Source organism: Trachurus japonicus, chromosome 21, assembly GCF_045865225.1.
Source record: "Trachurus japonicus isolate A0001 chromosome 21, Traja_1.0".
NCBI lineage: Eukaryota > Metazoa > Chordata > Actinopteri > Carangiformes > Carangidae > Trachurus > Trachurus japonicus.
This window is the reverse complement of record NC_140927.1, coordinates 31,838,572-31,854,721: the sequence shown is the minus strand read 5'-3', so window position 1 is coordinate 31,854,721 and position 16,150 is coordinate 31,838,572. Positions and strand designations below refer to the sequence as shown.

Here is a 16,150-nt window from a genome sequence, read left to right as displayed (position 1 = left end):
TTTCAAGTGAAAATAGACTTGAAATAAGTAAAAAGTGTCTAAAAACAAGCTGCTTTTTTATGTATAACTATGTATGTATATGTAGCCTATAAATATACATATTTTAGGTATAATGAGACTTGTTTTGACTAGAAATGAGACATTTTGACTAGAAATAAGACAAATATTCTTGGTAAGAGTTGGAGTTTTTGCAGTGTAAGTTGTCCTTAGATTTCTCAGAATTCACCCTAACGTTTCTTTTTAGCTGTTTTTATTCATGTATTTTATTACTTGTATTTTATTTGTCGTTGATTTTAATGTTTTATTGCTCTCAGTGTTATGTTGTTTTGTTTCTGGTTTCTGTAGCACTTTGAGATTATCTCATGAAAAGCACTTTACAAATACAATTTTTTTTTTATCTTTACTTATAATTTATTTTATATTATATATGTTTTTATCATATGTTCACCTACTGTCTGAATGGACCGTACAGAGAGAATTATAATATGTCCCATCATGCATTGTGCTTGAATAAAAACAAAGTGTTTACAAGTGTTTTTCATTAAGTCTTGTTTGTTTGCGTCCAGTGGTTTTCTCTTCACTTCCTGTTGCAGCGATGGAAACATGTGACTCCTGGCCGTGTCACTGCGCCGTGACATCACCGGTGGGCGTGGCCTCAGGTGTGATGCTCCCTGTGGTTTTTAAAGGTAGGTAGGTGGATCATATTCTCACAGGATGACACGTCGTTGCCACGGTAACCCCGGGGACTGGTGGTAACTGACTGTAGTGTCTAATAGAATGAGTGGTTAAAGAGGTTGAGGTGGGGTGTGGGGGGGGATTTTCCGTTTGTGTCACCGCCGCCGCCGCCGCCGCCGCCGCCACCAGGAAAACTGTGTAAAATGTTGAATCATGTGACGTTGGACCAGACCACAGACGTTCGTGTGGTCGCTCAGAAACATCTGGACATCTGGTTGCTATAACGATGGGAACCTGAGGATGTAACGTTGGTCATCTGAAGCTGTTGAGTCAGTAACTACAGATAAATGATCTGTCATCATTTATGAATGGAAAACTATAATGAATGGTTATTAATCACTCTACTACTACTGCTTTATAAGTCAGTTATAAGACGATGTGGACGAGACTTTATGGCTCTTTGATTCATCAGAAAACAACTGTTTCTCTTCAAGAAAATATCACGTTATATGTTTATATGTTAATAATCAGTCATGTACCCACTAATCTGTCTTATGCTGTCTGTTACTGTCTTACAGTATGTACATGTCCATGTCCTGCTTTCCAATGCTTGTTATTGTTCGTGCTGTTTCCCTATGTTCGCCATTGCATGTTCTGCTTTTTAATGTCTGTTACTGTTTGTGCTTATGTCATAGCTACATGTATTATCTGTACTATATGTAATCTACTTTTCTTTTTCTGTCTGCATGTTATGTCTGCATGCCAGTGTTGCTATGTGTCGCCTGCCTCCTGCTATGTACTGTACGTATATGTCCTATTTGTTAGTATGAGCTTTTAGTAAATTGATATGTAATTTCAGATGTATTTTAATGCGTTGCTTAATTGTTTCTTTTGGTTCTTAGGTTGCCTGTAACATCTGGCCAGGGACACCAGATGAAAACTAGCCTTACTGGCTAACTCTGGCTCACTTGCAGTTTATTTTTTCTGTTGATCAGTGTTGCACTGTCCCTCTCAAATGAACCAATAAATTCTAATTCTAAATAAATTCGTATAACGTGTAACAAACAGTTAACTCTCTTTAACCTCGTTTTCCTGGTGTGTTGTTGGTTCAACTTTTCTAGTTTTGCTGCATAAGAGAAGTATCAGCTTCTCACAAATACACTGATATCTTTATGTATACACAGTCAAAAGTTTGGACACAATGGTCTTTCTTTTATTTCCATCACTTTCTACAGTGAAGATTCAAACTGAAGGAACTCATGTGAAGTTAAACCAGCACTAAGTAACTTTTCAACCTTCATAAAATATTTTTAAACTTTTGTGATGATACATCGACTTACAACAAGTTGAATGACACCTCTGTCGTGGTCTGAGGGGGTCTGTATCTCTTTCTCTGGCACTAAGCAGCTTTGAGGAGCATGGTAGGAACCCTGCTCTCACTTTACTTTCACTTTCACTTTTGCGAGTCACAACGAGGAGGGAACAGGCAAAACGGCACTTTAGCAATGGATTATGTTTGTGTTTTCACTTTGAAATGATCCACTGGAAACAGAAACTTAGTTTTGATGTCTTCTGTTAATTTTAATGCAGGATATTTACAGGGCTTCACGCTAGTGTTCATGGGAAATGGAGTCTTCCTTCAGGCAAAACACTACCGCTTTGGTCCACAGGCACCGCCAAACTCAACCAAAACTGAAAGTTCTTTAGTACTAACAAGTGTTAAAGTAGAATATATTTAAAATTTTTGATTTTTCGAAGATGCCACCTTTTGCTTTGATGACAGTGTTGAAGGAGTTCCCAGAAGAGCTGAGCACTTATTGCTACTACATAACTCCATATGAGTTCCTTCATAGTTTTGAATCTACAATGTAGAAAGTGATAAAAATAAAGAAAACCACTGAATGAGAAGGTGTATCCAAACTTCTGACCCCTAGTGCAGGTAAATCGGTAATGGTTTTAATATGAAGTTCTTGGTTTTTCACTTGTTTTTAGGATGAGTAACTGTTCTCCAGACAGCGGTTGTTCTGTGCAAAAAAAGAAAAACAAACTGCTCATGTTTGTATCAGGAGAAAACATCCACCGTGTCACCTGCTGCAGGTGTCTGTGATCTGCTCAGTAGCCTAATCTTTCTTGCGTTCGTTCGAAACACCGAGGACTTGAGGAGGATGTGCAACAACGCAAACGTCCGACAACACAGAAACTAAGTCGAGGCAGATAACTGTAATAATCCTTCATTTCTGGGAACAAGCACCAAAATTGGCACACATAGCTACTCCTCCTTGGGGATTATTCTTTTGAGAAAACCCGTAAAAATTAAAGATGGCAGCCATTTTTCAAGATGGCTGCCATTGAATACACAGTAATATTGCATTTGGAATACAACAACGCAAAGACTTGTCCTCTTTGATCGTCATGATCATCATAACTCTGCTTCTTCTGGCTGCATCTGTCTTTCTTTTTCTCTTCTCTACTGGACTTCACTCCCCCCTCCCCTCCCCCCCTCAGCAGAGACGATAGTGTTAGTGGGTCACAGCGAAGTCTCTTTCACAAAGCAACGACCAGACAGAAGAAGGAGAAGCCAAGCAGAGCGATGCAGCGCAGCACGAGAGGAGGAGAGGACAGAGGGAGACAGAGAGACAGAGAGAGGGAGAGGGTGACAGGTGTGTGAAACAGGTGTGTGTGTGTGTGTGTGTGTGTTGTGTACCTTCAGGTCCCTCCTCTCCAGGTGCAGCAGCTCGGAGCCGCGGATGTCGTGTCGGGTGAAGGTGTCTCTGTACTCGCCCAGACTCAGCTGCTCCAGCCAGACGCCCACCTCCTCTGTGCCCCACCGCTCCACTACACACACACACACACACACCAGACACACACACACACACAACACAACACACACACATGGAGCAGAGCAGAGAGAGGCTCAGAGCGCCTCACAGGTATTCACACACACACACAAACCATCGCTATCTCTCTCTCTCATACACACACACACATCCAGATGTTGCACTGCAAAAACTCAAAATATTTCCAAGAATATTTGTCTTATTTCTTGTCAAAATGTCTCATTTCTAGTCAAAACTAATCTCTTTCCACTTTAAATAAGACTCATCACCTAAAAATGAACTTGTTTTTAGATCATTTTCACTTGTTTCAAGCAGATTTTCACTTGAAATAAGTACAAGTTTTTTGTGCTTGTGATAAAAAAGAAAAACTTACACTATCAGATTTTTCTACTTATTTCAAGTGAAAATCTGCTTGAAATAAGTAAAAAGTGTCTAAAAACAAGCTACTTTTTAATGTGATAAGTCTTATTTTAAGTAGAAAGAGATTAGATTTGACTAGAAATGACATTTTGACTAGAAATAAGACAAATATTCTTGGTAAGATTTTGAGTTTTTGCAGTGCATCATCACTCTCTCTCTCTCACACACACACGCGCACAACCTAACAAATTGTGAATTGTGGTAAATCACTGAAGGAAAAGATGAAGGGGAAATAAATAAATAACAAAAAGGGAGGGAAGGAGGGAGGAAGAGAAGAGGGAGAGCGGAGGTGGCGGCAGCTGCTGGCGAAGGAGGAAGAGGAGGGAAGAGTATGGTGAGAACATGGCCGACGGCGTTTCCAGGACGACTGGAGGAGGAAGAGGAGGAGGAGGAAGAGGAGGAGGAGGAGCATGCATATATATACAGACCAAAAGTTTGGACACACCTTCTCATTCAATGTGTTTCCTTTATTCTCACTGAAGGCACCAAAACTATGAATGAACACATGTGGAATTAACAAAAAAAGTGTGAAATAACTGAATACACGTCTTTTCTTCTTTGTCTTCTCTTTCTTCTTTTCTTCTTCCTCTCCTTCTTCCTCCTCCTCCTCCTCCTCTATCTCTGCCCCCACCAATTCTAGTTTCTTCAAAGTACAGTAGCCACCCTTTGCTCTGATTACTGCTTTGCACACTCTTGGCATTTAATTCTCTTGATGAGCTTCAAGAGGTGAACCTGACCTGAAGATGGTTTTCACCTCACAGGTTGACAGCCTTGTCAGGGTTCATTAGTGGAATTTCAGTGAGAATCTACAATGTAAATCATGTCATGAAAATAAAGGAAATGCATCGAGTGTGTCCAAACTTTTGGCCTGTACTGTATATTTATATACGGTCCATACTGAACTATACGGTGGACTCAGATCAGAAACACACAGAGAAAAGTGGCAGCAGGTGAAGTGAAGGGAGGCACAGGGAAAATACAGCAGGAACCAGCCGGCAACGAGAGGAGGAAGAGCTTCACTGTCCTGATCTGACTCTGGTTACCTTCTCTGTTGCTGCTGCTGTTGGTTTTATTATTATTATATACAAAGTTTGTTACTAATTAATTTTAATTACAGTAACAGACTGATTATTATTAAAGTAGTGGTGTGGTTTCCTCGCTGCAGCCTCGTTCCTCTCCTGAGTTTGTGCCTTCGTGACTTCGTCTGAAGCGGCGGCTGAGAGCATGAAGGATGGATGGATGGATGATGGATGGATGGATGAAGAGGAGGACGAGGGTGTGTGTGTGTGTGTGTGTGTGTGTGTGTGCAAGGTGAGGTGATGCATCTTCATCATCATCATCTTTATCAGTTGTACAGTATCAGTGAATGAGTAAAGGATGGCAGTAACATTACGCTCTGAAATGTTAGAATTATTCGATTTAATGCTACCATCCTTTCAAAATAAAAGCAGGAACCAGTCGTGTAGCTTTTTGATTTAATTAAGGCTGCAACTAACGATTATTTTCATTAGCGATTAGTCTGTCGATTATTTAAACGATTAATCGATTTAGTTGTTTGGTCGATAAAATGTTAAAAAATGTTGAAAAACATCAATCAGTGTTTCCTCAAATATTTTGTTTTGTCCACAAACCAAAGAGAGACTCAGTTTATTGTCATAAAGCAACAAAGAAACCAGAAATATTCACATTTAAGAAGCTGGAATCTGAGAATTTTGACTTTTTTTCTTAAAAAAACCACTCAAACCGATTATTAGATTATCAAAATAGTAGACAATTAATTTAATAATCGATTATTGTGCGATTAATCGATTAATTGTTGCAGCTCTAGATTTAATGCTACCATCCTTTCAAAATAAAAGCAGGAACCAGTCGTGTATCTAGGGCTGTCAGTCACAATCATGAAAGTTTAGTTGACGATCATCATTTGCTGCACAAATAATTGCGATTAACGATTCAATTGTCTTTTTCTGATCATTTTATGACACTATTAATTAAAGCAACAGCCTAAATATAGTTTAATAATAGGCTACACATGCACCTTATGAGGAAGAAGGAAAAGCTAAATCCGTGATGCCACCGTCAATAGATGCTTGTTGAAATTAAACAGACGTGATGATGTGATTAAAAGCTCAAACGGTGGAGACAGAGATGGACATATAGGACGTTTCTGTTGAGTTTCATCCAGATAAATGGAAACCATGGGAACCGTTATGCTGAATGTCTGCGGCAGGGCCGTTGTATAGGGGAGAAAGGTGATGATAATTCTAGAAAAAACCCCAGTAGTCTAATCTTTGTATGACTGATTTATTCTGCGTAAGACCCTGACTAATACTCATAGTACACTGTAAAAACTCAACATCTTTCCAAGAATATTTGTCTTATTTCTTGTTCAAATGTCTCATTTCTGGTCAAAACTAATCTCTTTCCACTTAATATAAGACTCATTACCTAAAAATGAACTTGTTTTTAGATCATTTTCACTTAAATTCACAATAAATAGAAAAATCTGCCAGTGAAAGTAAGTTTTTTGTGCTTGTAATAAGGAAGAAAAACTTGCTCCACTATCAGGTTATTTTAAGTGAAAATATGCTTGAAAGAAGTAAAAAGTGTCTAAAAACAAGTTAATTTTTAGGTGATGAGTCTTATTTTAAGTGGAAAGAGATTAGTTTTGACTAGAAATGACATTTTGACTAGAAATAAGACAAATATTCTTGCTAAGATACTTGAGTTTTTGCAGTGTAATGCTGCATTAGCATCAAAACAAAGAAGGCTAAATAAAAAACGATAATACATATGTAGTCTAAGAAAAAAAAAGGAAAAGTTAGGGGGAGGGGCCCACTTTAGTATTCTTTAAGGGGCCCCAGAATTCCTAGCAACGGCCCTGGTCTGCGGTGATGTGATAACTGTGTCAGTGTGAGTGAGTGTGGAGCGGACGGCGTCGTCTCTCTGTGACCGTCCCGTCTGTCTGTCCCCGTGGCCCCTACCTGACTGCGGACTGGTCTTCTTGGCCGCCTTCTCCTTCTTGAACTTGGGGACAATGCGGAACATGCTGCTGCGGCTGTTCCTCTTGCCGTAACCCAGAGAGTGGTCCTGGTACATAAGCACAGTCAACCTATAGCTTTTTCATGTAGCGACTCAGCTCTCTGCTTTCCTGGAGCCAACCAAACACACAGTGTGTGGGGGTGTGTGTGTGTGTGTGTGGCCCCACAAAGGCAACACGCAAAAACAGGGTATGTACAGGAATCTTGAAGTTAATTTTAATACCCTTTTCAGACTTTTTCAAGACCTTCTCAATAGAAGGGACACTTTTAACGCAACAGTTTTGGTTTGTGATAAAGACTATAGAGACCACTATGATACAACAGAATTCAAAATAGGCTGGGAATAAATAAAAGGCAAAGTTTATATAAAAAAAAAACATTGCTCCACTCTCAAAAAACAAAAACAACAATCTTCTTTTCTTTTTTATGTACCGGTTCATCTTTGTTAATTAATAAATTCACACACTTTTACAATGTTTCTTAGGACTCAAACTCTTGGACAGCTAATTCAGAAAAAATACCTTCAAAATTTAAGACTTTATAAAGTCGTGAGAAGACTTTTTAATACTTTTTAAGGGTCTTCATTTTCCCAAAATTGATTTATCACCCTTTAATACTTTTCAAGACCCCGCGGATACCTTGAAAAACATTCAGTTACACTCTATAACAGTGGTTCTCAAAGTGGAGGTCTGGGTCAACTTTTTCTCAATAATATTGTACCAATGTTTTTTTTTCTAGAATGATTACATTTTTTCCAGAAATTCTTGTTCACAATTCAGTTTAATTTAGTTTTTCTCAGTAGCTTCCTTCTCATTTTTCATTGGATTTCATCTGATTTAGTGGATTAAATGACCCATAACCCAAAAATTTAGATGATACTTTGATTTTTTCCCCCTTGTATTTGTCATTAAATGTGTCTTGTTAATCCCATATGGGATGGGCCACAGTCGTGGCATGACACGAAAATAAAAATATTCATTCATTCATTCATTCATTCATAGATGTAATGTATTGTTTAAATATCCATAGAAACAAGCACAGAAACATTGACTGCAACTAATAATTAAAGTGAAGTAATTTTCAGTAAACAAACTAAAACTGATAAATAAGCTGAGACAGACACAGACTGAGTTATATAGAGTGTATATAAATATATACAGTGTATATATATACTGTATGAATAAGACTTAAAATGAACAAACAATGTCACAGTTTGATGTCCAGCCTGAAAACTCTGAGCCCTTTTCTCTTTGTGTCTTGACTTGAGTCTCTGTTGTAGTTACTTATTGTTGCAAAGAGGAACAAAGCAGGAATTTCCCGTGGCTATGCTACATTTTTACCTTAAAGCAACATTGCAGAGTTTATCGACCTTAAAATAATGTTTCCAGACTCATTGCAGTGGTAGAAAAATGGTTAATAGGATGAATGGTGCTGCCGCTGCAGGCTGAGCAGGGTCCAGTCGGCTGAAACCGCACTATGTAACTTCCCTGCACGGGTCGGATCTTGCATAGTTCCCCTTTAAATTATGTTTTAAAGGGGAACTACTAATTTTAATATATATCATTATTATGATCTTGTTTTGTGCTGTACATTCGTTTAAACTGGTGTTTTTAATGTGTCTGATTTCTTTTGTATTCCTGATAGTTGTTTTTACGTGAAGCTCACCGAGTTGCCTTTGTGGGGCAGCAGTGTCAGTGTTGGTGTGTGTGTTATTTGTGTGTGTCTGTGTGTGTGTGTGTGTGTTGAGGCTGCTTACCTCCTCGTCGTTGGGCTGCAGGATGTGGTAGAGCCACGGGATCTCTCCCAGTTTAGCCAGTTCCAGCTCCACACTCTGCAGAGCGCCGGACAGCAGATCCTCCTCCGGGGGGTCCAGTTGCTACGGAGACGGGACAAAACGACAACCAGAGATCAGTAACACACACACACACACACAGAGTTTTATATAAGTAGAAGTATTAGAGTCGCACTGCAAAAACTCAAAATCTTTCCAAGAATATTTGTCTTATTTCTTGTCAAAATGTCTCATTTCTAGTCAAAACTAATCTCTTTCCACTTTAAAATAAGATTCATCATCTAAAAATTAACTTGTTTTTAGATAATTTTCACTTGTTTCAAACTAATTTTCACTTGAAATAAGTAGAAAAATCTGCCAGTGAAAGCAAGTTTTTTGTGCTTGTAATAAGGAAGAAAAACTTGCTCCACTATCAGATTTTTCTACTTATTTCAAGTGAAAATCTGCTTGAAAGAAGTAAAAAGTGTCTTATTTTGAGTAGAATTTGATTAGTTTTGACTAGAAATGACATTTTGACTAGAAATAAGACAAATATTCTTGTTAGATTTGGGGTTTTTGCAGTGCATTAAGATGAGAGAAGTGAGAGAAACCGACCAGAGAGACTCTTCCCAGCAGCAGAGACTCGGTCTCGTTGTACAGAGCCTTGACGGTGCTCGCCACCTCGATCGCCGTGTTCCTGGTCAAACTCTGGAAACGAGACGACAACAACAAGAACAACTCAGTAAAATCTCACACTACAATGACGCTGTTACTGTTACTGACAATAAGATGCACCGTTACATACACATCAGCTGGTCGGAAAAAAGCAGTTTATCTGGAACTAACCAACTCACACAGGCTCTGCAATGCCTGCACTGTATCACTCCGCCTCGTGATACAGCGCATCGCGGAGCCTGCCTGTGTGGAGGGATACTACTGAGTGAGTTGGTTAGTTCAAGATAAACGGGAGTTTAGGGGGCGATTCCAAAATATTTGACATATTTGAGCATTTTATTTAAAAAGTAATGCAAATGTTACTTTTTCTGGTAATTAGTTACTTTTATAATGTAGTAACTCAGTTACTTTTTGGGGAGAAGTAACAAATAACTATAACTAATTACTTTTTTAAAGTAACGTGCCCAACAGTTGAACAGCCACCTGCTTTGCTAAAACATACTATCATTGTGTTTCTTTATATTTCTTCCACTGCACTTCTGCAGTGGAAGGAAGCTGCTAAACAGTGTTTCATTTCATTACGACAATAAAACTCTATTCTATTCTACTGTGGGTCATTTGTGCTGTTATTTAAAATGAGGAAAATATGACATGTTTAATTTGTCTATAACATGTTGAACAGTGACATATGTATTTTTAACGGTAAAAATATCACAACTCCCTTGTGTGCAGCATCTTTAACTTGAATCTCTGATTTATTAGTGACCTCTAGTGGCAGGTTAGTAAGGTGATGATTTCTTTACTTTTTACAGTTTATATCAGTTGCTAAAACACTAAACCCTGTTGTCTGAACCAAATGTTCAGGGAACATATATAAGCCAGTTGAGGATGAAGTCCTGTGGCCTGACCCAGTACAGAGAAATGATGCTGTGGCTGAGTTATGCACTTCTCATTTGTATATTTTTGTACTTTATTTTTTACGTAGGCTTACTGTATACAAGTGCTAAATGCACAAGATTTCTGTTTTTTGTGCTTTTTTTGGTACAAGTACAAGTGCTAAATGCACAGGTTTTTTGTTTTGCAACATGCATTTAGCTACAGTGAACAATAAACATGTATTTTTATTTTTCTAGGTAGTGTTTAGTGACTGCTCAGTAGTGCTTTTAATTTTGATTGACTCGGGGCACGATTTGACAACAGAGTTCAGTTTTGGGCACAGATTGAACTGTTTTGAGGTGAAAGTTTGGTTTTGCAAGAAGAGTCTGAGGTTTTGTGAATGTAGCTTGAAAACTGGGGTTTGTGTTCACAGTTTAGAGAAAAGGAGAGAAGCTTTCAAGAAATGTGTCTTAGCAATCGAGAAAAACTGTAGGGGAGAGCGGGGTAAGTAGTGCCAATTTTTACCTAAATTGCCTTTAAAGCAAGGGGATTATAATAATGCCCCCAGCTAATATATGTACATATAGTTTAGGATGTTGTGCATCCCTGGGAACAATCACTTTGAATCTTAAATTAACTGTTTCAGAAATATAGCTTTAGAAAAAAAAGTGATTTTGTGGCACAACTTGCCCCCGGTGCGGGGTAAGTTGTGCCATTAGAGAGAATTCACTGGGGTAAATTGTGCCATTGATAATTGAAGTAAATCAGATAATTTTAATCTCACAAATGTTAATGCTATATAAAAGCAAGACATTCAATACAAAATTAAAGCCAGAAGCGGCGATGATCGGGCCCTCGCTTGTCCCCATGCAGTCGCGGGGGCCTGAGGCATGCTGGGGGCTGTGGCGCAAAGAAACTCAATGTTTTGTTCATCCACCAGGCTACAAGCACAACCAGACTGGGCAGGTGTGTTCAGGGGCGGTCCCTCATCACACATGTTAAGTTTCAAGCAAATCAGTGCCACTGCCATGTTTCTCCTATACACAGACAGCACTGCCACTGGCACAACTTAACCCAGGCCCTTTGGCACAAATTACCCCAAGCCCAGCATTTTGAGAAAAAAGGATTCCCCAGCTGTTTTGAGCTGGCATCATGCTAACTGTATAGACTCATGGTGTAGCTTAATAAAGCACTAAAACATGTGTGAACTGTTTTCAAAGTTATCTATAATTGTTCAAACATGGCAATCAAAAAACCTTGATCATAGAAATTTGACTTTGGAGGGCAAAAACTTGTTTTTTGAACATAAATGTGCTTTCCTCTCAAGCCATGTGTCTCCCTTCTTGATAGGATGAGTGAAATGGATGCTCCTTCAAAAATATGTGGTCACATGACCAACTTATTCTATGGTTTTCTAGATAACAGGGGTGGAACTACTTGCCCCATGGCACAAATTACCCCACTCTCCCCTAATAAGACTCGAGAAATTGATTCAGTTTGGTTAAACTTAAAATGCAGATCCAACATTAAAAACCACTTGATCTCCAGCTGCTCACCTCTGGGAACTTAGGGTGTGTTTTGTTGATGGCGTGCGACGCGGCGTTGACGGCGTGGGCCAGCTCCTGCTCCAGAAGCCCGTTGGTCTTTGCAGCTTCACATATCCTGTCATCAAACACACACAGCTCATGTCAGATCAGAAGATGTAGGTTGATATTAAACCTCCTTCACACACACACACACACACCACTTCATGATGCACTGCAAAAATTCAAACTCTTACCAAAAATATTTGTCTTATTTCTAGTCAAAACAAATCTCATTCTACCTAAAATAAGACTCATCACATTAAAAAAGTAGCTTGTTTTTAGACATGTTTTACTTGAAATATGTAGTTTTCTACTTATTTCAAGTGAAAATGTGTTTGAAACAAGTGAAAATTATCTAAAAACAAGTAAATTTTTAGGTGATGAGTCTTATTTAAAGTGGAAAGAGATTAGTTTTGACTAGAAATGAGACATTTTGACAAGAAATAAGACAAATATTCTTGGAAAGATTTGGAGTTTTTGCAGTGTGTTCACCTGGTGATGAGCTCCTCCGCTGCTCGGGCACACATCTGCACCATCCCCGCCTCCTCCTCCGTGGCCAGGTCCACCGACTGCTGCGGGTAGAGGTGAGGCCGCAGGGGAGGCTTGTCGTACTTCAGCTTGTCCTCCCACGACTTCAACGTGTTCTCAAACGCCTGCAGAGCGGCAGAGAGAGGTAACACCAAGTTAAACACATCTTCACTGCAAAAACTCCAAATCTCTTTCCACTTTAAATAAGACTCATCAATATAAATGTAATATATTGATATATGAGCTCAATTAGGTCGAAAGGAAATCCTGGGAGGAGCTCAGCACACTGCAAAAACTCAAAATCTTTCCAAGAATATTTGTCTTATTTCTTGTCAGAATGTCTCATTTCTAGTAGTGGGGCGGATTAGCTCAATATTTTACACCAATCGTTCACTTTGTGATAAAAGCATGAAATTTGGTAGATGTGTTGGTGAATATGTTTCAATCAAATCTGGATATTGGGCCACCTCAAAAGCGCCCCCTAGTGGCCGTGGCAGCCATTTGTTATGCGAATAAATGAATGATGAATATAAACTGCCCTTTTAATAATACCAACAGGTGATATATTGTATATTGTTGGAAAGCCTGATTAGTCACCTTTACAACGAGGTACAGCTTGTAAGGATCGTGCATTCATGGAATGAGCAACGGGGCTAAACGTGTGGGTAGCGCCCCCCAAAAATGTGCATCCCCTATGGGCGGATTAGCTCAATAATCGACAAATTGATTTATACAAAAACACTACTGGAGAGTTCATTTTTCTCTGATAAAGAATGGTTTTACCATCTCAGCGACCTTTCCATTTGATTCCTGGTGTCATAATTATTGGAAAAAGTGTGTTCATTTGTCTTTGTATGATGTCTGGTTGAGGAGTTATGAAAATTGGCATTTTTTTCGCCATTCGTGCAGACATAAATTCAAAATGTCCGGCAAAAAACCCCCCTGGAACATTAGTTGACCCGGGCAACAAGCAAAAATCTTAAGTAGACACCTTAAGGGTCCTTAAAAACCAAAAATGTTTGAAACATATCCAGCAACACCTCCACCAAATGTTGTGCTTCTACCACAAAATAAACAATTGTTGTGATTTATTGAGCTAATCTGCCCCACAGGGGATGCACATTGTTGGGGGGCGCTACCCACACGTTTAGCCCCGTTGCTCATTCCATGAATGCACGATCCTTACAAGCTGTACCTCGTTGTAAAGGTGACTAATCAGGCTTTCCAACAATATACAATACATCACCAGTTGGTATTATTAAAAGGGCAGTTTATATTCATCATTCATTTATTCGCATAACAAATGGCTGCCACGGCCACTAGGGGGCGCTTTTGAGGTGGCCCAATATCCAGATTTGTTTGAAACATATTCACCAACACATCTACCAAATTTCATGCTTTTATCACAAAGTGAACGATTGTTTAGCTAATCCGCCCCACTATAGTTAAAACTAATCTCTTTTCACTTTAAATAAGACTCATCAGCAAAAAAAACTTGTTTTTAGATCATTTTCACTTGTTTCAAACTAATTTTCACTTGAAATAAGTAGAAAAATCTGCCAGTGAAAGCAAGTTTTTTGTGCTTGTAATAAGAAAGAAAAACTTGCTCCACTGGCAGATTTTTCTACTTATTTCAAGTGAAAATCAGCTTGAAAGAAGTAAAAAGTGTCTAAAAACAAGCTGCTTTTTATGTGATGAGTCTTATTTTAAGTATAAATTGATTTGTTTTAACTAGAAATAAGATAAATGTTCTTGGTAAGATGTAGAGTTTTTGCAGTGTATAGCCTACCATGGCCTGTCGTGATATATTGCTAAATTCTACCAGAGGATCGATCTCCACTCCCACCACCTCCCCTCCCCGTGTCGAGTCTCACCCGGTCTCTGGTCAACATCTGGGCTCGGTTCTTGTGCTGGATCTTGATGACTCCCGGTGGCTGAATCCAGGCCTCTCCGTCCACCTGGATGGGAACGCCCTCATCGCCCAGGATGGTGATCTTCACCGTCCGACACTGGGTCAGCACAAGATACAACTCGTCATCAACAGGACTGATGATCCAGACTCAACAAACACATTTGTCATAAACCTACAGACCTTAAAATTCAATGATCTTGACTTGTGGACTATAAAACCGCTCAAATTATGTATAAACATGCTTCCAGACGGTGTCCAGAGGATGTTTCAGACTCCAACCAGGGATTGTATTTTGTTTGCATGTTGACCCAGACTTTTGAACATCTTTATAGTAAAGTAATAAAAAAAAAAGTTTTAAAAAATCACTTTATGTACCTATATTCAGTGTACTGTACACTGTTTGCTGGCTACTGAGTTACGTATGTGAACTGTTCTAAAACTTAACTAACTTTTGCTCCAAAAAGTAAAAATTGTCATCACCATCATGTGTCATTACTTTTACAAAACTGGCTGATAATCAATGAGGTCACAACTACGATCAAAGCAATGAGCTAAGATCTATATCAGAAAGCTTTTGAGTTTAAAGGAGTTTATTTTTTCAAGAGGTCAAAATTTCCTGTAATCAAAGTGTAATGACCCATATTGTATACACGGTGTTAGTTGTGTGTTCTGACCTGTGCGATGCGGTGGTGCTGCAGCTTGATGACTCTGGACACGGCCATCTGCATGCTGCCAAACACCGCCACCACCTCCAGGATCTTATCGTCAAACGACGGAGCGCAGAAGATCTGGACCACACAGAGACAGAGGCATTAAACTAAACCTGAACACACAGTATACAGCACTTTCCCCAATCATACTGATGACATAAATGTTAATTAGGTCTAAAGGAAATCCTGGGAGGAGCTCAGCACACTGCAAAAACTCTAAATCTTTCCAAGAATATTGTCAAAATGTCTAATTTCTAGTCAAAACTAATCTCTTTCCACTTTAAATTAACTTGTTTTTAGATCATTTTCACTTATTTCAAACTAATTTTCACTTGAAATAAGTAGAAAAATCTGCCAGTGAAAGCAAGTTTTTTGTGCTTGTAATAAGAAGGAAAAACTTGCTCCACTATCAGATTTTTCTACTTATTTCAAATGAACATAGACTTGAAAGTCAAAAGTGTCTAAAAACAAGCTGCTTTTTATGTACAACTACGTATGTATATGTATAAATATACATATTTTAGGTATAATGAGATTTGTTTTGACTAGAAATTACATTTTGACTAGAAATAAGACAAATATTCTTGGTAAGATTTAGAGTTTTTGCAGTGCCGAAGTCATTTAAACACAAAACATCAATTATTCTTCAGTCGTCCTGTACAGTCACTGTGACGGGGGGAGTGGGGGGAAGGGGGGGGGGGGGATCTCTGACCCTCAGAGGAGACATTTCCTCTCCTGTCAGCTCAGTTTAGTCGGAGTCTGAGTGAGAAACGCATCGTTTCTGAAAGAGAAGCCGTCGCAACAACAAGTGTCGGTATCGATCTCTCTCTGCCCCCAGAAAACAACAAAACAAAACAAAACAAAAAAAAAATGCCAATGAAAAGGTCGAAGCAGCGAAGAGTCAGCGGAAAAACAAGAGCTGGGATGAAACCATGAGGGGAAGATGATCTAAACTGATGTGTGTGTGTGTGTGTGTGTCATCGGGGGTTTTGACCACTAGAGGGAAACCTGCACCAACATCTGGTTCTGCTGAATATTCGTCTTTTTGTGTCGACAACATGTTGATCAGGAGTCACAGCGTTCCCTTTATTAGCAGGTTTGGTGGTGAAAATGTAAGAT

At 39.0% G+C, this 16,150-nt stretch overlaps 1 protein-coding gene across 6 annotated transcripts in view; it reads right to left on the bottom strand.

The window, feature by feature from the left end:
* The window catches only part of dgkh (diacylglycerol kinase, eta), a 106,972-nt gene that overhangs the window by 2,684 nt on the left and 88,138 nt on the right, over positions 1-16,150 (bottom strand). For 3 of the 6 annotated variants that reach the window (XM_085766071.1, XM_085766073.1, XM_085766072.1), the window contains 8 exons: positions 14,996-15,109; positions 14,284-14,418; positions 12,374-12,534; positions 11,852-11,957; positions 9,360-9,452; positions 8,730-8,849; positions 6,917-7,022; positions 3,380-3,510 (listed from right to left, as the gene is read on the bottom strand). In XM_085766071.1, the coding sequence (XP_085622197.1) occupies positions 3,380-3,510; positions 6,917-7,022; positions 8,730-8,849; positions 9,360-9,452; positions 11,852-11,957; positions 12,374-12,534; positions 14,284-14,418; positions 14,996-15,109 (966 nt within the window). Of the gene's footprint in view, positions 1-3,379; positions 3,511-6,916; positions 7,045-8,729; positions 8,850-9,359; positions 9,453-11,851; positions 11,958-12,373; positions 12,535-14,283; positions 14,419-14,995; positions 15,110-16,150 lie in introns of all 6 variants that reach the window. The other 3 variants (XM_085766070.1, XM_085766074.1, XM_085766076.1) reach the window with 3 other exon arrangements.